Raw genomic sequence first — 25,390 nt, forward strand, 5'->3', positions numbered from 1 at the left:
GTCAAGCAGACAAAGCAATAAACACACCACTACTGAACAAACCATTGATTGCATAATAGGAGACTATACAGGAGCAGAACATGATTTACTTGAACAAATCAAAAGTTACTTGTCACATGCGCCGAATAAAACAGGTGTATTCCTTACCGTGAAATGCTTAATTAGAAGCCCTTAACCAACAATGCAGTTAAGAAAATATTTACTAAATAAACTAAAGTTGAAAATAAAATAGAAAGGCACACAAAACAATGAGGCTATACACAGAGGGTACCAAGTCAATGCGCAGGAGTACAGGTTAGTCGAGGTCATTTCTACATGTAGGTAGGGGAAAATTGCCTATGCATAGATAATAAACAGTGAGTAGCAGCAGTTTAAGGGGGGGGGGGGTCAAAGCAAATAGTCTGGGTAGCCATTTGATTAATTGTTCAGCAGTCTTATGGCTTGGGGGTAGAAGCTGTTAAGGAGCCTTTTGGTCCTTGACTTGGCGCTCCAGTACCGCTTGCAGTGTGGTAGAAGAAAGAACAGTCTATGACTTGAGAGACAGGTGTCTTGGGACAATTTTTTGGGCTTTCCTCTGGCACCACCTAGTATATAGGTCCTGGATGGCAGGAAGCTTGGCCTGGGCTGTTTACGCACTACCCTCTGTAGCGCCTTACAGGAATTGCTGGCTAGTCTAGGAGACTAAGCACAACATGTTTTCCACTAATCATAGCCAAGCTTCAAGGAGGAACATGCCTGACAACTCTGACAAGCAATAGAGGAAGTCCCTCTGGTTTCCTTCCTCATTGACACTTCTGGAGATCACATGTGAACCAGGAAGAGAGGCTAGCCTGCCCGGAGCACAGAGGAGCCTTTGGAAAGAGTAGGGTGACGCTGCCATTGAGCAGATGGTGGCACTGCAGAACATCCAACGGCTGACACTGAGCCCACTCACACTGGCAGATGTGAACATGGCACGTTGTGAACAGGGTAGCCCCCTGGTCTGTGGACTTTCCCATTACCCAATGTAAAATACAGGTTGAAGTTCTATAAATGTATTTGCGGTCTGAAAGTGTATTCTAATCATGGATGACATTTTGACACACAAAGGTCATTTGTGTGTTCAACCACATCCGTATTATAGGGCAGATTCCGACCAGAGTTAGGTTCACATAATCGAAGGCAATTCCCTTTATGCACCTTTTTCTCCACGTGTATTCTGACCTTAAATTTAAGCATGAGATACACATGCTTTTCACTGGCTATTTGTTTTGGGTGGAGATCAAAGTATTTAAGGTATGGCGGAGGTGTCTACAGATGCAACGTATTCTGACCTTGACTTAATTCCCCTCATAATTCCACCACCTTTACGCACAACAAATAAGGTCGACCATCAGTTATACCAACATACATTATTAACTGTCACTTTAGTGGTAGTTTCCTTACATTTTGCATTATTCCATTACAATGTTAGTTTACCTTTCTTTCCTCTCAAGTTTGTGTGGTTGTACTCAAATCAAAACATGTAAAAGGAATACATTTCCTAAGTCTGAAACAGGCCCTATGTTAGTAAGGTGCTAACTGACTGAACTCGCTTTTTATGATGAATGCAATTGGGCATAAAAAACACAATGCACAATGTATCAAAACCAATTGTGACTGGACGATTTGGAGTGGCATACGTGATGCAACATGAGAATTTCACAAGTAATTTCGAATCCCATAGTCATTGAGACATGCATGTCAAATTTCAGACCAACAGAATAGAGATCTTTTCCCAGTACAACCCTGGCCTTTACTGGCTAGTCTAAAAGCCCAGACCTAGGAACCTGAGCACTAGGTCTGGGGAGGATGTCAGATTCTCTAGGACATTTGGAAAGGGGAACAATTTTTAAACCATGAGTTCGGGTATGCAGGGCTTAAAATAAAGGCGGGAACTGTGCTCATGTTTAGCTAGGGTAACAAGCGAATACAGCAATAAAGTCACAGGTGACACGCCTCTCATTTCCAACTGACGCCAGAACTTCTACAGACGTGTAAGCTGGAATATTGGTGCATTGCGGGAGGCAACCAGTCTGTAGAGAGACCATTTCCTGAGATCTAGTTTTACCCAGACCTGTGCTCAATCTGAACCAGCCAGCCATTCAATGGAGCCTGCACGTTCCATCAAGCCCACCACTGCAATGTAAAACAGAGTACCGAATTTAGCTCCCCCCCACTGACATAGTGCAACACTCAGCCTGTTCATTTGAATGGGCTGCTGATATGTCACTATTCTCTGGGACTGGAGCCAAGAATGTTCCACAGAGCTAACCGTAGGACAGCGTGTGGCTCCTGAACGGGCCATGGATGTTCACAAAACTGGAGAACGGCCACCAGCCGGTGTCAGGCAAATAAGAGAAACCTCAACGAGTCTAAGCCCAAGATTATTCTGGGGCATACCTTGGCATGACGAAGATGAAGCTAGAACAGAGAGTTGGGGTAGGGCTGGGCGATAAATATAATTATTTAGACTCATTCAAATATATGCTTCTGCGCGATTCCAAATGCCTGTATCGCAAGAATCAAGTTTATATACACACACACAGAGTGTTTATGACATGTTCTCTTGTCTTTTTGGTCTTGTCTCCTTCGCTCCCTCTGTGCACCTTTCCATTTTCCCTAGTGATCTGTATATAATGTCTCCGCCCTAACAATGGGAGTTGTTTTCCCAAAGGTGGGAAGGCAGGCAGCAAGCTTATGTCTAAAATAAGCCCATAGAAACGCATTGGGCTTATTTTGGACACATTTTGGCGAGACACACACACCCACCAAGCCCGTCCCCATCATTTAAAACAAAGATGAGAGATCACTTCTTCCTCTCTGACAAGTGGTTTCAAGACGCTATTTGCGTTGGAGGTTTGGTCCAACAGAATTGTTCGTATGGACACAGAAACAGACTTTATTTTACTGTAATAGAGCATAGAAAGGCTAACAATACTCTTTTTATGTCTCAACTGCTCAAGTTGCATGCAGACACTACCAAAACAGGATTATCAATTAACAGTTAATTCTGGAAAATGAATGCTCAGTTTTTCGCACAGCCACATCCCCGCAAGCAACATTTGAACTGTTTTACTGTCTAGTCTGTTTTTTAAATGTGCAATAAGCATAAAACACAATTACATAAAAGGAATTGGCAACTCGTTCCCATTCTGAGAAATAAGGTAGGCCACTTGATTTCAACATCTGAACAAAGTGGACAGGCTAGCATGCTGTTCAAAAAAAGTTGGAGACGGACAGAAGGGTGTGTACATAATAATTAAACTTCTGCCTTGTTAGCTAGCAAATAGATCCAAATTGGCTAAACATTAAATTATATATATATATATATACTGTTTTAAAGTCCCCGTTGGCCTGTGTTTTTCTTCCTCTCCAGCAACTGAGTTAGGAAGGATGCCTGTGTCTTTGGGTGTATTGATACACCATCCAAAGTGCAAAAAATATCAACATGCTGAAAGGGACATACAAATCTTAATTTTACCCATCTACCAATAGGTGCCCATCTTTGCGTGGCATTGAAAAACCTCCCTGGAATTTGTTTGCAATTCACTGCTCGAATTATGGACCTTACGGGTAATTGTATGTGGGGAACAGGGATGCGGTAGCTATTCAAAAACAAAATGTTAAAACACTTGTTGCACAACCTGTGACGAACAAATGTTTACTTCTGAACTTATTTAGGCTTGCATAAAGGGGTTTAATACTTAAACTCTAGACAGCTTTTCATTTTTTATAAATTTGTAAAAAAAATAAAAACATAATTCCACTGTGACATTATGGGTTATTGTGTGGAGGCCATTGACAACATCTCAATTCAATATGTTTTAAATTGAGGCTGCAACATAACATGTGGAAAACGTCAAGGGGTGTGAATATTTTCTGAAAGCATTGTACTGTATATTTAGCCTAGGTATAATTTCACAGGACCTGAATTAAGATTATTCCTGACTGAAAAGCAGTGCATTTTTACCTTTGATTGTACAACAAAGCATAGAGTATACAGATATCATAAATCCATTAATTTAAAGGAAAAAAATGTACATATGATTTTTAGGCTATAATCACCCAGCCCTAAATTGAGGGATGGTGATCCTTCAACATTCAACTGTTGTTGGCGATTTAATGGGTGATTTGGACACTGGGAAGTTCTTGACGTGCAGATTAGTTGGCAAAGTGTCAGCTGATCTGCATGCAAAGAGATAAAGCAGATTACATGCACAGACCGTGCCAAAGTAAAAGGCACAGCACAATGTTTTCACCAGTGCTTTCCCCTTTTAAAGTTAGGCCTCTAGTTGGATTAGAGTCCTGCAATAGAATAGTGAGTTCTAATCCCCATCCACAGGACCTGTCGGTAACCAGACTATCCAAGGACTAAAATGTCACAGGGTCATTAGGAGACCTAGTCCTAAAACACTGCAGGTGGCAAATTTTCACTGTGCATTTTGTAACAAATCAACATGCCTGTAGATAATCTCAACAGTGCATAATCTCAACAGTGCAGTGATGAGACTTCCCTCACCTCTCCGTTTCAAGTTTTAAATTGAATGTAGCATCAATGCTCACAAAAATCAATCATTGCGTTGGCTTGAAATCACGTCAAAGGAGTCCATATTGGCACAGATCTTTGAAATAAAAATGTATTGTTTTTAAACAGAAATCAAGTTATATAACTGCTAAATGTATTGAACAACATTAAAACAGCTAAAATTATGATTGACTGCATAAGAGGCTGTCTCCACATGGAAATGTGTTTTAGAAATATCAGTGGCGTAGCACCAAAGTTCCAATCATTGGGAAGATCTGTGTAACACTAAACACACTCAAGTAGTTTACAACAGCTGTCTGCAGAGGAATTGATCAAAAATTCCATAAATAAAAAGTTGCAACGTGAAGGTGAGAATTTCTATAAAGCTTCTACACTCATCTTAAATTGGAACTTGATGTAATCTACATATTCTTTAAATAACTTTGAGAAATCACCCAATGACACCAAAACACAACAGTTGGGAGTTCCAGTTGTAGGTAGGAGCGAGGGAAAACTATTCAGCATGTGACAAAGCACCAGCCAACTCAAACTTGAAATATCAGCGCATGTCAAATCAAATGACCATACAAATATGTGACATTAACTAAACCTGTGACACGAGTGTAAGAACAGACGCTGTTATGAGGATAACCCTGAACTTTCCAGGACTCCTCTATGAGGGGGCCAGTGGAACGGAGCAGCTCCCCACGTTGGCCGAGGGCCTGGGACATGGTGCTAAGATCCACCAACCGCTCATTTCCACACACAGTGATGGCACCGGATCAGCACTCAGCAGGACAGGACATCATCTGGGGCAGCTCCCAACACTTGACTACTGGGAAATTCACAGCGCAATGACTAGACACATGAGACCTAGCAAGAATGCAGGTCAGCTCTGTACACAGTGATACCAGACCATCCAGTGTGACTAGCCCACGGGACTGAGGGCCACACCATCCATGACATTTTGGAGTCATATTTGGCTGTGGTTATGATCTCGCTAGCTAGTGCCCCATTCGTTCTGTTCAAACTGGGGAGTCAGCATTACATAAATATCCATGGCACCAGGGTCCTCAAATATAACCGCTGCGTACATTTTACACTAAATATCTGAGCAATTTTAGAAAAGACTGCGCACGTACAAAAATAGATATATAAAATTGCTGCACGCCATATATACACATATTTCCCATTATAAATCAGACCCATCCTGAAATTGTGTGCGTGAACGAGCATTAAAACTCAGCCTGAAAAATGCCCTTATATGCTGTATACTTTGGAAGAATTGGAATTAGGCAAAGGATATTTTAAGGAAATACCAAGGAATAACTTGATTAAATATCTCTGGAGGTGTTGAGAGAATGTTTTAAACTTATACAGTGACATTTGCTGTATTTGACTGTTTCTGAAAGAACAATGTATTGCAAATTGTGATCATTTCAATTCACTAACGTTTTGCGATTACTTTTTCTAAATATGCTGCACTGCCCACATTTTCTAGCACATCTACTCAAAAAAAAAAGTAAAATTACAGTAGGCCTACTTAGTGGTTCATCTGTTAAATTCTACTGTATACTATAAACCGTGCTCCCTTTTGGATGCATAGCGCAAAATACTTGTTCAACACACAAAAAGCTTAATTCTCTGAAATTTTGTGCACAAATTTGTTTACATCCATGTTAGTGAGCATTTCTCCTTTGCCAAGATAATCCACCCACCTGACGGGTGTGGAATATCAAGAAGCTGATTAAACAGCATGTTCATTATACAGGTGCACCTTGTGCTGGGGACAATAAAAGGCCACTAAAATGTGCAATTGTCACAACAATGCCACAGATGCCTCAAGTTGAGGGAGTGTGCATTTGGCATGCTGACTGTAGGAATGTCCACCATAGCTGTTGCCAGAGAAGCAAATGTTAATTTCTCTACCATAAGCCGTCTCCAACGTTGTTTTAGAGAATGTGGCAATACAGCCAACCGGCCTCACAACCGCAGACCACATGTAACCACGCCAGCCCAGGACTTCCACATCCGGCTTCTTCGCCTACGGGATTGTCTGAGACCAGCCACCTGGACAGCTGGTGAAACTGTGGGTTTGCACAACCCAAGAATTTCTGACCAAACTGTCAGAAACCAAGATAATCTGCATGCCCGTTGTCCTCACCGGGACCTGACCGTGGTTCGAAAATATTCACCTTCTATGGCCACTGGTACGCTGGAGAAGTGTGCTCTTCACAGATGAATCCTGGTTTCAACTGTACTGGGCAGATGGCAGACAGCGTGTATGACATTGTGCAGGTGAGCAGTTTGCTGATGTCAACGTTATGAACAGAGTGCCCCATGGTGGCAGTGGGGTTATGGTATGGGCAGGCATAAGCTTCGGACAACGAACACAATTGCATTTTATCAACAGCAATTTGAATGTACAGAAATACCGTGATGAGATCCTAAGGACCATTGTCATGCCATTCATCTGGCGCCATCACCTCATGTTTCAGCATGATAATGCACGGCCCCATGTCGCAAGGATCTGTACACAATTCCTGGAAGCTGAAAATGTCCCAGTTCTTCCATGGCCTGCATACTCACCAGACATGTCACCCATTGAACATGTTTGGGATGCTCTGGATCTACATGCATGACAGCATATTCCAGTTCCCGCCTGTATCCAGCAACTTCTCACAGCATTGAAGATGAGCAAGACAACATTCCACAGGCCACAATCAACAGCCTGATCAACTCCATGCAAAGGTGATGCGCTGCATGAGGCAAATGGTGGTCACACCAGACAGACTGGTTTTCTGATCCACGAACAAACCTTTATTTTTTTGTAAGTATCCGTCCTCCCATTCATGTGAAACCCATAGATTAGGGCCTAATTAATGTATTTAAATTGACTGATATCCTTATATAAAACTGAAACTCAGTAAACTCTCTACAATTTCAAATTTATATTTTTGTTCAGTGTAATAGCATACTACAGACTCAATTAAATGAGAGATGAGTATGGTAATTTCTTGCAAGTTAACTTCTTGGATATAGGGGGCGCTCTTTTAATTTATGGATAAAAAAACATGCCCGTTTTAAGCGCAATATTTTGTCACGAAAAGATGCTCGACTATGCATATAATTGGCAGCTTTGGAAAGAAAACACTAAGGTTTCCAAAACTGCAAAGATATTATCTGCGAGTGCCACAGAACTCATGCTACAGGCGAAACCAAGATGAAACTTCAACCAGGAAATGGGCAGAATTTTTGAAGCTCTGTTTTCCATTGTCTCCTTATATGGCTGTGAATGCGCCGGGAATGAGCCTGCCCTTTCTATCGTTTCTCCAAGGTGTCTGCAGCATTGTGACGTATTTGTAGGCATATCATTGGAAGATTGGCCATAAGAGACTACATTTACCAGGGGTCCGCCCAGTGTCCTTTGTCTAAATTGGTGCGTAACCTACAAGCTGCACTCAGTCATCCAGTGATTGAGAGGAGAGAGGAGGCTTTCAACGAACGATATATCATGAAGAGATATGTGAAAAACACCTTGAGGATTGATTCTAAACAACGTTTACCATGTTTCAGTCGATATTATGGAGTTAATTTGGGAAGACTGAATTTTCGTTTTTTTTTGGTAGCCAAACGTGACGCACCAAACGGAGCAATTTCTCCTAAACAAATAATCTTTCAGGAAAAACTGAGCATTTGCTATCTAACTGAGAGTCTCCTCATTGAAAACATCTGAAGTTCTTCAAAGGTAAATGATTTTATTTGAATGATTCTGTTTTTTGTGAAAATGTTGCCTGCTGATGCTAACGCTAAATACTATGCTAAATGCTACGCTAGCTGCGCTAGCTGTTACACAAATGCTTGTTTTGCTATGGTTGAGAAGCATATTTTGAAAATCTGAGATGACAGTGTTGTTAACAAAAGGCTAAGCTTGAGAGCTAGCATATTAATTTCATTTCATTTGTGATTTTCATCAATAGTTAACGTTGCGTTATGGTAATGAGCTTGAGGCTGTATTCACAATCCCGGATCCGGGATGGCTCGACGCAAGAAGTTAAACTGTCATCGGGAATATGAACCCATTAATGACAAGAAAAAGCAGTGAGAAATTAGTGTAATGTTATGAAAATATGTATTATGTTTATTCATAAAACATTGTTTACTTGCGATATTAGAAATGACAGTAGGCTATTCAGAGACACATACAGTAGCCTAAAACACAAATGGAAAAGGTATATAGTCTGTTCTACCTCTAAACTGTGCTCAGGATCAGATAGATCAAAATACTTAAAATTGTTTATATTTAGTGTAAAGTGGACCCAATTAAGAGAGAGATGGCACTTTGTAGGCCTATATGTTACTTCAGGAGTATGAAACAATCAGTCAGAAAAGATGAGGAATTTATTCTGAAATGATCATGGAAATTAAATAGATGCCCATTTCTAACTATTTTAGAATGCAAAAATGCCCCAAAATCTTAGCGCTTCTCACTAACAGCAAATGTTTGCATCTTATTATATTTCCCTGTTTTTTGTTATGAATAAGCGTGTGGTCATATCCCCCATTTTCTCAAAATACTAAGCTACTTGCAATGATATACTTCAACCAATAGAAACGGTGCATACACATGGTCTAGAGTTAATGTGAAGCACATTCTCACGTCAACTTTTGCGTGAAAATTGGCGCACATGTTTTAGGGTATATTTTGTACGTACGCACTGGAGACCTGCACAAAACCAGTCGCTGTTACTTAAACCTACCTTGAAGCATCACAGAGCACATGAAACAAAAACTTCCAATGTGCGTTCTTTGTCAATTAAGCAAATTACATTTGAGTTTCAGATAACACAATATATGGGATACAGTTACAAATTTGGTTTCATCCAAAGCGTGGGAATTTTTGTTGTAAAAACAGCAACAAGATGTAAAAATATACATTTAATTTAGTCTTACTTCATGGGATGATTGAGCAATTGGGTGGAAATTGTGTATTCCATTCTTATAAAGACACATTGCCAGTGACAGAATTGAAGGCTTTCACCAGGAGAGGTAACAAAAGCGCATACTAAGTGGGATAGAGGACAGCTCTCATTTAAGCTCAAACAGTTCCTTGTCTCTGGTGTCAAGGTGAAAAAAAATTAGCACAGAGCACTAATGTCACTCCTTGTGCCCGTCAGCAAACTAAAAGGCTTTAGCCTAGACGGAAATGCTCCACAAAGACGAGGCTAGTTTGTGAAGGAACTTATATCAAATATCTCTGGAAGCCTACTAGGAAGACTGGATCACTTGTGAGAAACAAATGTTCATGTTGTATTCTGAGTAACTTAATGTGTAAAAGTTTTGGCTAAGCTTTAATGAAAAACGAATTTGAAATTAGAAACACTTCTGTTCACCCTTGTATTATACATTGAGCTAAATTCTCTACACATACCAGGGGCCTGAGGGTTGATGTACTGTGTAAGGAATGTAATGTAAAAATTCACTGCCTGCACAGAATCCAAGAATAACCTGGCCATTACCTAACCCACTGACACCAAAAGGCATTGGGCCAAAACATTAGTGTCAATCATACCACAGAGGGACACCAAGTTCAACTCTTTAAATCCATTTAGCTGAAATAGCACATTTTAGGAGCCATTTTAGCTGCCAATTTTAGGTGCCATCTTAAAGGTTCTGGCATGATTTGATACAATGACTGCTTTTCTATAAAAAAGGTAACTGCTGAAGTAACTTGAGGCATCTGGCAGCAAAATATACTTAAACAGAAACAGGCAGCCAGTTAAATAAACACTGCCTATCAACAGAACAGTAATAGGATGTTCTGAAAAGGTCTTGGACCAGTATTCAATTCTTTACAACAGGCTAGTCTGACAATAGGGGAAATCTAGGCCAGAGAATTACTGATTCCTCATAAGAAAATGGTTGTGTTACAACACTTTGCACAACATTAATTATTTTCTGGATCAAAAAGGGGTTTAGGTGGTGGGCCTGGCAGGTGGCGCGATCAGCACATCTACATTTTACAGGACCCATTTATGGCTGTGTAAAGAATTTTGTTAATTTTTAAAGACAATTTTCTAAGATTCTACATACTCTGCCAAGGAGCTGAGATAAAATTGTATAGTTTTAAAGCTAGTTTCCTGACATCCTATGAATTTTGCCATAGCTAATGCGGTGTGCTTTTGCTCAAACAATCAAATGAATACTGTTTAAGTCAGTGTTTTTGGAATTTTCAATTCTCCCTGTCTAGTTTTTACTTTAGTAATTTTTAGTTCTCAAAGATATTATAGGTCCATTGTCATTTACACATACTTTCTAGTTTAAGAGGTTTAAGTTTACACAAAGCATTTTTACATCACGAAAATGTAATTTCCAATTGTATTTATAATAATTTCTGGAGTTTTTTTCTCTTCCTTTTTCAGGTTGCCTAGGGTCCAGCCCAAAGATTGATATATATATATATCAATCTTTATATATATATATAACAATATATATATATATATATATATATATATATATAATTTTCAACTGAAGGCACATTATTTCCTCATGTGTGTCAGTCTCCAGGCTGAGAATCCCCAGGATGGAGCTCCAGTTCACTCTGTCCTTCTGATCAGATGTGCCAACAGAGCAACGGGTTGACATTGGCACTGCTCACGTCAGACAAGGATAACAGTCTGTCTGCCATGCTACCTGAGGAATGTTGCACAATGCACTTAAAAAGCACAATGCTCTAAAGGCTGTATATTATAATACCATTCTCTGAGTAGGACTTGACCTAGACAAAGAATGAATGAATCACTGGATGGTGAAAAAGGACATGGTGTTAAAACAAAACTTTTTATATGCCATATGTTAGGGGGTTCACTCACTGCTCTAGAATGTAGAGAAAAACAGAGCAATTCAAGGGGGTGCTAAGAAATGTCAAAACGTAGTTCTTTGCCAGAATTAATTAGATCGTTCTCTACAATATTGTAACCTTAATGTACTTGACAGTGTTGATTAAATAAGAGCGTTAATTTTCTGTGACAGTTGCTTGTTTTGACCATGCTGATCTTGGTTGCATCTCCTCCATATTTGGCGTTGGCAGGTGGTACCATTTGTAGGTGCTTCTGTGGGTTGAACCAATCAAAATTAACTCAATACGTCGTCATTTTCATTTCCAGATCCTTGTCTTTCATTGGCTATATTGGCGATCAATCTACATTGAGAGGCCGTTTCTATGGCGATTTAAAGGGCAAGACTCAGAAATAGACAATGTCCAGGGTCAGATATTGAAATTCAGTCTGTTAAATATATATTAAGTCCCCATTTAGTTTTATATTCAGCAGATTTCATTTAGAAAAAGCCCATGTTTTCACTCACGAACCTGTAGCCACTAGTTTGAATGTCTGCTGACAACCAAAGTTATTGCAGTTCTGCAACGAAACAGCGCCACAGAGTTCTATTGAGCAGTGACCACTTTTTGATCATGCCCATGATGACATTCCATTCACTCTAAACATGCTAAATTCTCTGAGTAAATCGGTAACTTTTGAACCATATATGGCAAAGACATGGAGTTTGGATTATTTTTCTGAAGCAATTCTGCATTTGTTATAAACCTTGAATTAATCATTTTATGGGTGAACACCCTAAATGTGTTATCGACTTCCTCCTGGTCAATATAGGGCCAGAGGCAGTACTTAACTATTTAATCTACAAAACCACAAAATATTTAAGTAATTCTACTGTGTGTTTGGAATAGACATGGAACTCCCCAGACAGAGAAAAAGGGACCAGTCAGACCTTGGGAAATCACTTCACAGCCGTTTATCCTGGGCATAGATATCAAAACTGGAGCACAAGGCATTGCTTGTCATCTTAACTTCCCTCCCTTCTTTGCAGTTTATGGGCTTTTTCAAGATGGCTCTTATTGTGTTTTTGTCTCTGTGGCCAGTCGTCTACAGGGCTGCGGCTGAGGGACAACACCCCTAAATGATGCAAGATTGACCTCTCACCTCTCCCAGCTTCAGCTTCCAAACCACAGTGTTCCATAAGGGGGGGTCGTCAAAAGGGAATCAATGGCTCCCTCTAACAGGAAAAGATGTCTAGCTAGACCAAACTGTGACTAAGGGTTTATTCTTAAACACCAGTGAATATAGGACGAGGTATACAATGACACAGTTTAAGTGCTTACTCAGGCATGTCTGTACAGGAGGACTTGCATATCAACTGTAAAAAGGCTTAAAGTGGGATACATTTCAACACCTCAATCAGCAGATACTCCAATATGAAAATATCATACTAAGTAGTGATTGGGGGAGGGGGTCGTTACTGATGTCAATCACAATACATACAAAATTGTGAGAACCACAATACTTATGGGCACCTAAGTGTAGTATTAATATCCTATTGTGAGGTCCCTGGCAATTCCCAGCCCTAGTACTAAGTATCAAATGTTTGTTACATGTGTTGAACACAACTGGTGTAGGCTTTACCGTGAAATGCTTGCTTACGACACCTTCCCTACCATGCAGAGTTAAAAAATAAGAGGCTGTATCTTTAACTAAGCACAGACACACAAAAAAAGCACAGACACAAAAAAAAGCCAGATTCCCACAAATTGGCAATTAGACAACAGTACAGTGGACAATGGAGCCTGGGGATGAAAGGCATAAAAAAGTGCCTCTATTCATCAACTACAAAGCTGCATAATGTCTGCATCCTCTGAAATCAGAGCCAAGCTGGGGTAGGGAAATAAAAGAGAAAAGCTACGGTACTATCCCTCCAGCTGAACGACTGCAGCTTTCATTCAACAGAATTGGCCAGTTCTCCAATGACTAGGCATCAAAAAATACATTTCTCAAGCACAAATCCCATACACAGACTCCTGTAATTTCAAACCCTTGAATGTACAATATTTGTGTATCCAACATCAACTGTAACTAACAATGTAGTCTTTAAATCAATGTTTCTTTAGAGGGCAAAAATGTGCATGAACAGCATGATTACCACATATTTGGAGCAAGATTAGCACATGTTACAAATAAAATGTTTTAATACTAATAGGCCATATTTTTCAAAGAAAAGCACAGCAGGATACCATCTATGTTCTTATTAGCTACATCAAGGACGCTGCATTGCTATCAAGCTAGGTACATCATGTTTTTTTCCTTCTCCAAACGGTTTCAAAGCACACTGGCTATGTTGGCCACTTCCTCTTCCCTAACTTAATCAATTTAAAGACAAGAATCATAAAACTACTTGCCATACTACTGGGTGTTAGACTGTAGCTAGATGTGCATGAACACAAACCTTGTAGTTGGTTTCCTGGCCTGCCAGACTTTCTCAGGCAAATGTATGTATGTTTTGTTTATTCCATGTGTAACTCTGTTGTATGTGTCGTATGTGTCGAATTGCTACGCTTTATCTTGGCCAGGTCGCAGTTGCAAATGAGAACTTGTTCTCAACTAGCCTACCTGGTTAAATACAGGTGAAATAAAATAAAAAATAAAATATATAGAATAAAATATAGATAAAATATAGATGGCCAGCATTAATAGCCCCCGATGGGAACCATATATATCTCGTTAGCAATTCAAAACAACTCAAAGTCCATGACTTAATATCATCACAAGAACATTATTTACCAGCTGGCAAAAAAATGAAAAAAGTCAGGGAAATGCTGTAAGTGGGAGGTTAAACTGACAAAAAAAATACAGCAAGCTCGATATGGTAATTTGGGCTACTGGTGGCTAGCCTCCAAGATGTCTCACTTTTCACGACTGCCAGAAGTAATATAAGCAAAGCAACGTAACGCAAGGGTTTTATTGCACTTCACTTGTTGACTGCAATTCATACATGGCTAGTTAGCTAGATAACGTTGAACAAACGACATTGCTCGCCTGAGTTTAGCGTCAGCTCAGCAAACTTACCTAGCCTCACGTTTGCTACTAAACTTTGCCAAATGTCATCGATCGCTGTTCAACATCACTACATGGCTAATTATGCGTTTTAGCTAGTTGGTTGTGATACGCCCCTAGCTTCATTACTGACCCTAAATCAAAGGTTTAACATCAAAGCTAGCCAACTTAACTAATTGGCTGGCAAGCGAACGTTAGTTACAGTACCTTAGTTTGCAACGTTATGTAAATGTTTGCTAGTTGGCGAATCAAGTTGACCGTTTTGATCGTTCCAATTAATGGTGGTAATGGAAAAACTAGACACATAACTAGCTAACAACCTGAACCCTTGCGGAATTCTTACTTTGCCTGCCAACATAGCTAGCGCACTTGTTACGTTAGCTAGCAAATCTTTAAAGGCTGATTGGCTTTTGAGTTTTATATTGAAAAACACACACACTGGAAGCTACAAGCCTCGTTTAACACTGGGTTCATTTAAAAAGGTAGCTTAACGGTAATCCTAAAATGATTCGTTTGTGTGTAGTAATAAACATGCATCTAACTCGTGTAGCTAGCTAAATAAATAAGTAACGATGGCTATCGAGCTAATGAAGCTTGCTGGCATGGCAGCGAAGTAGCCAGTTGCTAACCAGCTAGCTATGTCAGCCAACGAGCAAAATATACCTAATATGTAGTTACATTTACTTGAGTTGTTCAATTACCTTGCTACTCTGGTAACCTTCAAATGCCCTCAAGGCGCTGTCAGTGAGTTTTACGTGAAAGACGGAGACATTACTGCCATTGCTCACTCGTCCACAGGACAGTCCGTAGCACTGCTCCTCCTTCAACGCCGCCATCTTGCTACCATTGCCTCCACGCTCGCGCACGAGCAGCACTCTGTCGTAAACGCAGAAAAACTCCCACAGCTTTCTAATGAATATACATGTTACGTACACGGCGTGATGAAGTCATAAGTTAATCATACATTGAAACATGCTACATAATATATATAAACATAACATTTATGCGCGACAAGTTAAATTTGATCGGGACGATTTATCATAAACTGTTTCTTTACTTCAATATAATGAAGCACTGAGGAGAAAATATGAATCATTAAAACATGAGACATGTCTGACCACTGGTTACCAATGGAAAGCATATCAGAGATGTGCGTAGGAAGGAAGAAGGAAACAGGTCACTGGACTACGTCAACGTCTCACTGAATCCATGAGTTGGGAATGTCCAGTCTAACACATTGGTACCAAAGAAATGGAACATGAGAGGAAACACTAAGTAAATGACTATCGGTCTTCAGACAGATACAGTTAGTTGAAAGGAGAGGAGTGTCAAACAATACAAAATAAATAAAATCAAGGACACAAAAAAACACAGTACAGTGGTCTCTACCTTCTATAGTGCTGTCAATCCATTTACTAGGAGAGTAACAGTGGCGAGCTTTCAAATTGACCCAATTGTGTAGGCATGGAGTCTATGCACTGTAATAACAGGTGAAAAAGTACTCCCAACCTGTCAAAGATAGCTTGACAGTTGTATGGATGACAAGACAACTTCTAGATTACAGTATTATCAACCTTCTAGAATCAAATGAAACAGCATCGATATCCATGCTTATAAACCTAGGGTTGTTGCAATACTAAAGGTAATTTGGCTCATAGTAAAAGAGTTGACAAACTTTTATTGAAATAAATACAAAAGCAACAAGTGCGAGAATGTGAGAAATTCAAAAGCAACAAATATCTGCAACATTTAACTCTTTTTACATATGGTCTATTGTAGAAAAAAAAAACGATTTCTCATGTGACAACAAAATGATAGAAAAATACACCTCAAAATAGAAACATTTCACATTTAAGTTGTCTAAAACAAAAACTACAAAACAAGCAGTGACCAAACCTAAAATTGGTATTAGAATGTACACCCTTCAAAGTTTGGTCTCAGAATCATCAAGTGAGGCACACTCCATTTACTTTATAAATAACAAATTATATATTAAAGCATGGGTTTTAAAGGAATGTGACAGTTTATTGACCAAGACAGTCTGAGTGTGGATCACAGGGCCAGAGAATACACCTAGATTAATCCCATACACACCCCCTAACATTGGCACCATCCCAATAAACGAACAAGAGCAGAATACCTTTAACATTTTTTTTTTTTACAGAATTGTACACTTAAAAAAATAAAACACACATGACCACATCAGCTAATTTTAGATAATTGACAGATCATTCCTAGAATTATAATTTGAGTGCTCAATCAATTCATATTTAGAATCACTACAAGGAGCTCAAGACATTGGCAGCAATTAACAATTAGTGTCTGTCAAATGGACATACATACATTTGAAAATTTAGAACATTTCATATACAAATAATGATTGTATGGCATTTGTCACATATAATTATCATTCTCCCAAGGAGTAACAGAATAGTGACAAACCTATGGACAGCCACACTAAAGAGGTGACATAAGACCCATTTAGCCCCTTTTTTTGTTTGTTTAGTTCCAAAAGGCACTGCCAGATGTCCAGTTGCTTTATGTGGGTCCCACTTTGCATGGAGCAGGCAATCACCAGAAAAGTATTTCTCTCATCTAATTTCTGGCAGCTATGACAACTGACAAGGCGACACCTCCAATGGCTACTGCAGTGGCACCGAAGAGCCATTTCCAGCTGACAACCTGTGGACAACATACAAGAATGTAAGGCTTTCTGTTGACACCTGGAATAAATCAATTTCTGATCCCCAGCTGATTTTACATCAAATAGTGTTAATGTCAGCATCAGTTTGTTGACATGAGCAGGTGAAGCATCTTGAGAGGATGGTCTTACCCATGACGACCTGGCCTGGTGTTTCTGCATGCCGCTGCTGCCGCTGGCTGGGTTGCCTAGCATCTTCTTGTACATGGCCTGCTCTGCACCTTTCTGCTCCGAGTGCTTCTTCACCAGCTTGGAGAGTTCTGCATGGATGGTCTACCCCAGGAGACAGAAAGTGTGAGAATAATCTGCAGGCGTACTACTCCCCACTCACATGTATATCATACACATTCACTCATAACACTTTCCCAATGGTTTGTGCACCATAATCGTCAGGTGTTCTGGTAACTGCAGATGGCTTGATTGGCCCTTGATGCTACTGTGAATTTAATTTGCTTGCTAATAAAAAAAAAAAACATGACTCTATATCAAGTCTCTGACTCATTCCTCTGAAGGGTTGGTAAGTTGGCAATTTAAGACATTTTCACAGCATTGGTCAAAATGTCTTATACAGCCTCTGAGGAGCCACTTACTGGCACTGTGTTGTGGACAGAGGACGGTAGAGACTTTGGGTAAGTGGCTGCTCTTCGTCTCCTCTCCCACTGCTGCTAAGACTAAATGGGTGCTTGACAGTATTACATTTCTACAGGACACCATTGGCTTCTGCATGTTGCAATACTTTTGATCATGTACAGTCGTAGCCAAATGTTTTGAGAATGACACAAATATTAATTTTAACAAAGTCTGCTGCCTCAGTGTCTTTAGATATGTCAGATGTTACTATAGAATACTGAAGTATAAATACAAGCATTACATAAGTGTCAAAGACTCTTATTGACAATTACATGAAGTTGATGCAAAGAGTCAATATTTGCAGTGTTGACCCTTCTTTTTCAAGACCTCTGCAATCCTCCCTGGCATGCTGTCAATTAGCTTCTGGGCCACATTCCTGACTGATGGCGCTTCTGGGCCACATTCCTGACTGATGGCAGCCCATTCTTGCATAGTCAATGCTTGGAGTTTGTCAGAATGTGTTTTTTTTTTTTTTTGTCCACCCGCCTCTTGAGGATTGACCACAAGTTCTCAATGGGATTAAGGTCTGGGGAGTTTCCTAGCCATGGATCCAAAATATTGATGTTTTGTTCCCCAAGCCAATTCTGACAAACTTATGGCAAGGTGCTCCATCATGCTGAAAAAGGCATTGTTCGTCAAACTGTTCCTGGATGGTTGGGAAAAGTTGCTCTCGGAGGATGTGTTGGTACCATTCATGGCTGTGTTCAAAGGCAAAATTGTGAGTGAGCCCAATCCCTTGGCTGAGAAGCAACCCCACACATGAATGGTCTCAGGATGCTTTTCTGTTGGCATGACAAAGGACTGATGGTAGCGCTCACCTTGTCTTCTCCGGACAAGCTTTTATCCGGATGCCCCAAACAATCAGAAAGGGGATTCAGAGAAAATTACTTTATCCCAGTCCTCAGCAGTCCAATCCCCGTACCTTTTGCAGAAGATCAGTCTGTCCCTGATGTTTTTCCTGGAGAGAAGTGGCTTTTTTGCTGCCCTTCTTGACACCAGGCCATCCTTCAAAAGTCTTTGCCTCACTGTGCGTGCAGATGCACTCACACCTGCCTGCTGCCACTCCTGAGCAAGCTCTGTACTGGTGGTACCCCGATCCTGCAGCTGAATCAACTTTAGGAGATGGTCCTGGCACTTGCTGGACTTTCTTGGGCACCCCGAAGGCTTCTTCACAACAATTGAACCGCTCTCCTTGAAGTTTTTGATGATCCAATAAATGGTTGATTTCGGTGCAACCTTACTGGCAGCAATATCCTTGCCTGTGAAGCCCTTTTTGTGCAAAGCAATGATGGCACGTTTCCTTGCAGGAAACCATGGTTGACAGAGAAAGAACAATGATTCCAAGCACAACCCTCCTTTTGAAGCTTCCAGTCTGTCATGCTGATTGAGTTTGAAAAACAGAGTGATCTCCAGCCTTGTCCTAGTCAACACTCACACCTGTGTTAATTATAGAGTCACTGACATGATGTCAGCTGGTCTTTGAGGCAGGGCTGAAATGCAGTAGAAATGTTTTTTGGGATTCAGTTCATTTGCATGGCAGAGGGACTTTGCAATTAATCTGATCACTCTTCATAACATTCTGGAGTATATGCAAATTGCCATCATACAAACTGAGTCAGACTTTGGTGAAAATGTATATTTGTGTCATTATCAAATTTGGCCACGACTGTACACACCAGTAATGTTTGAAGACAGAAATGACATAACTGCTGCCGTTCTTGTCATCTTTCCCCATTTCACAAAAAAAGTTATTTGAGAAGATAAAAGCTAATTGCGTTTACTTTAATGTATGTATTCAGACAAAACAATAACATCCATAAAAAAATAAGTAGGGAGTGGACCAACATTTTTTCATCTAAATCTGCAAGCTTTTAATCTAGACCCTTGAAATTATATCTGTAATGGTTTATTGCTCCTAATCTTAAAACACGTCAGTGAAAACATCACCACAAACATGCCCGGGTAGCTACACGTTAGAGAGTATACAACCAACTCGTCAGTGGTGCACTCTGCATCCCAGTTCAGATGGCAAGAGCATGCCTAGTGCTAATGGAAGATTTAAAAATAATAATAAGAGTTTAACTAGGCAAGTCAGTTAAGAACAAATTCTTATTTACAATGATGGCCTACATCAGCCAAACCCGAACAACGCTGGGCCAATTGAGTGCCGCCCTATGGGACTCCCAATCACAGCCGGTTGTGATACAGCCTGGATTTGAACCAGGGTGTCTGTAGTGACGCCTCAAGCGCTGAGATGCAGTGCTTTAGACCGCTGTGCCACTCGGGAGCCCCATGAACCACTGAAAATACTTAACCACCCACAAAACACAACTGTGCACTACATTAGAGCCCGAGAAACAAAACACTGTATGGGACATTTATAAAAGACATTCAGCAAAAGCACGATTTCACAGGTTGGTGTGCAGGACTGAAAAAAAAAAATGACAGTCGGCAGGAGTGGGGAGGGTTGGACACGAGTGGTAAGTATTAACATGCAGCTGGTCCAAGAAGACCACACTCTGTAGTGCGCTCTGTCAGATTGCCCCGTTCACTGAGCCTCATGTCTAAGCAATGCCTTAGATATCACCTGGGAACAGAGGAACCAACCTATTTACAGAGACAACAACAAACTCAGATCCACCAAAATGAGTATGCAGTCCACCTGGTTTCCCTTGTCATCAATATTAGAGAATGTGGTACCACCTGGTGGATGTAAGTGACAACTGCAACAAATTGTGGTCCTGAGAATTTGTTTACGTTCTCCATCTTTCTAAATAATGTTTTTGTGAAGGTGGAGTGCAATACCTTGTTACTTGGTTCCAACTTCAGGGCCCTCTTCAAAATCTTTATAGCTTCAGCATATTCCCCTTGCAAGGCCAATACCTAGAGACACAGATGTAGTCCATGGTGATACTTTCAGAGACGGACAGTCATATTCACAATTACACAACTGGTCAGTTGTGTGAGACCTACCTTGCCTTTGCGGAATAGGGCTTTTATGTTGTCTGGCTGGTGGGCCAGTACTGAAACGCAGGACCGTAGTGCTGCTTCATAGTGATCCAACTTGAGCTGGGCAGCTGCCATGTTGTTTAGACACTTCACCTTCACGTCCATCAGTTCCTCCTCTTCCTCCGGGCTAATGTCCACTGAAACAGACACACACAGCAACAGTAAGCTACAGGGAGCCCAGCCCCATCCAAAAACAGTTATTTTGCAAAAAACACATATCTCTGTCACCTTTAGAGCTGGACTCCGTGACCTGCAGGGCGATGCCATAAGAGTTAACAGCGAAGGCATAGTCCGCTCTCTGGTAGTAGACATTTCCCCTCTCCCTCTTCTGCCCAGCCAGGGCGATCCTCTCCTGGGGGGACAGGAGCTCAAGGTCGGGGGCCTCAGTGGCATCAAGCAGCTGGACCTCCAGGGCCAACTCCGCATTGGGAGGCACATCAGGGGCAAGACTGCCAGCGGTGAAGGCCAGGGCACGGAGCACAGAATCAGAGAGCAAAGTCAGGACGTGTACTATAGGCACTGCGCTCTAGATATTTTTACATTTATTTTACCAGGTAAGTTGACTGAGAACACATTATCATTTACAGCAACGACCTGGGGAATAGTTACAGGGGCGAGGAGGGGGGGATGAATGAGCCAATTGGAAGCTGCGGATGATTATGGGAACAGTGATGGTATGAGGACCAGATTGGGAATTTAGCCAGGACACCAGGGTTAACACCCCTACTCTTACGATAAGTGCCATGGGATCTCTAGTGACCACAGAGATTCAGGACACCCGTTTAACATCCCACCCGAAAGACGGCACCCTACACAGGGCAATTTCCCCAATCACTGCCCTGGGGCATTGGGATAATTTTTAGACCAGAGGAAAGGGTGCCTCCTACTGGCCCTCCAACACCACTTCCAGCAGCATCTGGTCTCCCATCCAGGACCAACCCGCTGAGCTTCAGAAGCAAGCCAGCAGTGGGATGCAGGGTGGTATGCACCATTTCACTCACTGCTCTTTCTGAGAATGGAAGAGGGCTGAGGTGTTTAGCTTTGCTCCCATTAAAAGGTGCAGCTACAAAGAACCATATCAGGCACAAGTTCATGATATCTACTATGACTTCATGAAGCATAGTGAGAATTTCAGAGTTATCTTTATAGGAAATTGCAATCTCAGAATAGATGGATTGTTTGGGTAACAAGACATGCCAGTGAAACCACAAAGAACCAGCAAGATTAAGAAATCTTCCATACCTCCCCAAGGCACCATATGCATATTTAGCATTGGCTTGGACAAGGGCCTTCTCCCTCATTTCCATGAGCTGCACTGTGAGATCCAGAGCCTGCAAGAGCACAACAGACTTAAAGCACTTCTCACCATCTTGGTTTGGATGCATTGCTGGTGAATATAAACGCGACACTGAACTTGAAATACACATTCCATCCATTTACACTTCTGTGATCGACTAACATCACTACCTTGTATGCAATCAGATCGGATTTGCCTTCACATAAAATACTGAGTATTTTAAGTGAATACTGAATGTACCTGGATGACATCACCATCTCCCAGAGTGAAAGAGAGCTCAGGTTGCTCTTCTATAAGAGTCCCATCAGCCAGTGAAGTCTTCAGGTGAATCTTGACATTCTGGCCTTTTGTGGGCCTGCTGTCTGGCCCATGCCCTGCCTGTAGGACTTTCTTCTTTAACTGGCCATTACCTGCAAATAGATACGTGAGAATATGACGGTCACCCAGTGATGTTCCTTTCTCTTTGACCTAAAAATAGAAAAGGTAATTTTGTTACCTAGCATATCCATCCATTCATCTAGTGGAGCTAAAGTGCCAGTGTTTTGATCCTCTGCAGGCTCCTCTGTTTTAGTCTTCTTCCCACCCCCAGCATCTTCCAAAGGAGGAGGGTTGTCATCAATGTCATCATCCAGCATCTCAAAGTCTTCCCCACTGTCCAGCAGCGAGGCTTTCCCTGACTTCTTCCCTAAGAGAACCATCTCTGGGTTATCCCCTGCACCCGTCACCTCCTCTTTGTCAGTCATCTGTTGAAATGCCTTCAATGCGATTTAGAAATACAGATGAGAATAAACAGGGGTAATTTGGTTAGCAGCATAAATTGTGCTGCTAATTAAGGGGTGTTATTGGCTATACACACTCTCTGGCATCATACCATGCAGCTTGTTTGGAAAGAATGGGTTGTTGTGGTTTGGCCAGATTCATCCATGATTCTGGGTCTGGTATCGTTAGCTAGATACCACGACAGTGAAGACGCATGGCGTTCATGGCGCATTGACGTTCACTCCCACTGCACTAAAAACTGCTATGGTGAAACGCCTTCTGAAGAAAAGTCATCTAGACTCTTCAGCCAATCGCCAACCTTCCATTCTTAAGCAAAAGTCTGGAAAAATTGGTGTTTAAACAGCTAAATGAATTAACTGCCAACTGTATTTTTGCAAAATTCAAATCTGTTTTTTTTGTGCCCACCACAGCACAGAGACACCCTTGGTTAAAGTGGCAAATGATCTTAGAGCCAACATAGACGCCAAACAGCTCTCGGTCCTTGGATTTAAGTGATGCATTCGACACTGACCATGATGTCCTTCTGGACAGACTGGAGAGGTGGGTTGGTCTCTCCTGTCCAGTTCTAAATTGGTTTAAGTCTTATTTAACCAGTAGAGTGTGTTGTCACCCTTGGTGAACATAACTCAAGAAAATACATATCACGTGGCTTTCCACAAAGTTCGATTTTGGGTCCGGTACTGTTCACACACACAGACAGAGAGATATATATCTATATATATTACCCCTTGGCAGCGTTATCAGAAAGCACAGCATTGATTTTCAATGCTACGCAGATGATAACATTTTTATTTCTGTGTCACCAGAGGATTTTAGCTCCACGGATAAATTATTAGTGATTTAAATAATTGGCTGGCTCAGTTCCTCCAGCTAAATCAAGACAAACCCGAGGCACTTATTGTTGGAGCCAAAGCAGAGAGAGGATCTAGCCACACATTTTAATTCATGGGCAATAAAGATTAAACACCAGGTAAAAAAAAAACCTTGGTGTTATTTTAGATCCTGAACTAAATTTCAAAACACAGGTTAGGAATGTGAACAAAATAGCTTTTTACTACATGAGGTACATTGCCAAGATGCAGCCGTTTCTCTTTTAGGGTGTTAGAGAGACTCATCCATGCTTTTATTGGTCAACTGCAAAACATACAGAATGCTGCAACATGGGAACTGACCAAGACCAGATGGAGAGCACACACTACACCGGTTTTAAAGGTCTCTGCACTGGCTGCCTGTGAGCTTTAGAAATACTCTAAAGATTATTCTATTGGTTTTAAATCAATCGACAACTGTGCACCCAAATACAAGTTAGACATGATTAAGTTATGCACCCAGTTGGTCCCTCAGGTCCTCTGGCACTGGCCCTCTTACTATCACAAAGCCTAGGACCAAGAGGCATGGGGAGGCAGCCTTTAGTTACTATGCCCCCAGCCTCTGGAATAGCCTGCCATAGAACATGAGGGGGGCCAAAACTGTGGACATATTTAAGTGATCTTAAAACATATTTTTAGCTTTGCTTTTCAGTTGTTCAGTTTGTTTTATCTTATGTCTGTAGTGTAGTAAATATTTCAGCTTTTATTTTCATTTTTTAAAATAATCGTTTTCCTGTAAAGCACAATGCGTTGCAATCCATGTCTGAAATGATTTGATTTAGAGAAACGTCAGAAAACAGATAGCTAGCTAGGTAATTAGTGCGTTAGCTAGCAAGCAATGTAGCTAACTAGGACTGTGCATTAGCTATTGGTAACTACTACCGCTTGCTAGCCATATTACTTAGATAACTGTTCACATTTTTTAAATAATTTTGGTGATAAGAATGTACAGGATTTCAGTGGATGTTTCGAGAACTTTGAGAAGTTTCTTGTTGAGAGACTACTTTAGCTACAGTATTTAGCTAGCCAGTTTCGTTATCTTATACCAATTGACTTAACTGTAGCTTCGTTCAAATGAACATGAAGAACAAAATGACAACAAGGAATCAATTAAATTACACGTTACCTTAAAATATTATATGCTTGGTAAATAGACTGAACGTTTGATCGAAGAAGCGTTTGTGATGATAGCTTCGCTTGATCCTTCAGTAAATTCAGCAGGCTCTTCCTGTTCACCTTGGGCCTGACATCTTTCCTCTATTTCTATTGGCTTATAATATTTAATCAATCACACGATTGGTAGATCCCAATGACAGTCAAACAAATGACCTGACTGTTCAAACCAATAATGTATACACACCCTGGATTGCTAAAGACATGTATTGGCCCTTGAGAGTGTTTGAAGCAGCCAGTAAGCCATATTGGCACTCCCCAGTAGGAATAGTCCTCCATAGGAATGAATGGAATTCTACAGTATTTCAATTAACTGTTTCAAGGACTAAAATACATGTATTTAAGCATTTTTGTTGTTATAGTGGGGACATTACATTAGTCATCTCTAAAAAATGATACTTTAAAGAATTTGTTTTATATATTTTTATATATTTTTTAAATGTTTATGTTAAACTCACATAATTTAAAAGAATAATCGTG

The 25,390-nt window shown here is 40.7% G+C and overlaps 2 protein-coding genes across 3 annotated transcripts in view; both read right to left on the minus strand.

The window, feature by feature from the left end:
• Positions 1–15,348, minus strand: part of LOC112234332 (RNA polymerase II elongation factor ELL) — a 42,771-nt gene extending 27,423 nt beyond the window's left edge. The window contains exon 1 of the mRNA XM_042305312.1: positions 15,153–15,348. Coding sequence (XP_042161246.1) covers positions 15,153–15,287 — 135 coding nt within the window. The 5' untranslated portion in view covers positions 15,288–15,348. The remainder of the gene's footprint in view (positions 1–15,152) is intronic.
• Positions 15,349–16,109: 761 nt separating this feature from the next.
• Positions 16,110–24,993, minus strand: LOC112234410 (peptidyl-prolyl cis-trans isomerase FKBP8). Of its 2 annotated transcripts, none has more exons than XM_024402552.2 (9): positions 24,864–24,993; positions 22,585–22,843; positions 22,329–22,498; positions 22,034–22,122; positions 21,020–21,240; positions 20,756–20,928; positions 20,588–20,665; positions 17,285–17,425; positions 16,110–17,133 (listed from the first exon to the last, which is right to left on the minus strand). In XM_024402552.2, exons 2-9 carry the CDS (start codon positions 22,829–22,831, stop codon positions 17,047–17,049), a joined length of 1,206 nt encoding a protein of 401 aa, XP_024258320.1. In that variant the 5' UTR covers positions 22,832–22,843; positions 24,864–24,993; the 3' UTR covers positions 16,110–17,046. The 2 variants fall into 2 exon arrangements, with proteins under 2 accessions (XP_024258320.1, XP_024258393.1); XM_024402625.2 differs by having other exon boundaries at positions 22,585–22,831; positions 24,864–24,988.
• Positions 24,994–25,390: the final 397 nt, after the last annotated feature.

The sequence above is a fragment of the Oncorhynchus tshawytscha genome, linkage group LG01, assembly GCF_018296145.1.
Source record: "Oncorhynchus tshawytscha isolate Ot180627B linkage group LG01, Otsh_v2.0, whole genome shotgun sequence".
Lineage (NCBI taxonomy): Eukaryota > Metazoa > Chordata > Actinopteri > Salmoniformes > Salmonidae > Oncorhynchus > Oncorhynchus tshawytscha.

Bases quoted from the DNA above. Each gene is read 5' to 3' on its own strand.
- LOC112234410 (XM_024402552.2), bottom strand. From the start codon at position 22,831: ATGACTGACAAAGAGGAGGTGACGGGTGCAGGGGATAACCCAGAGATG. The intron at 21,241-22,033 runs GTATGGAAGATT...CACCGCTGGCAG, and splicing joins GCATATGGTGCCTTGGGGAG to TCTTGCCCCTGATGTGCCTC. The intron at 17,426-20,587 runs GTATTGCACTCC...CTCCTGGGGTAG, and splicing joins AGTTGGAACCAAGTAACAAG to ACCATCCATGCAGAACTCTC.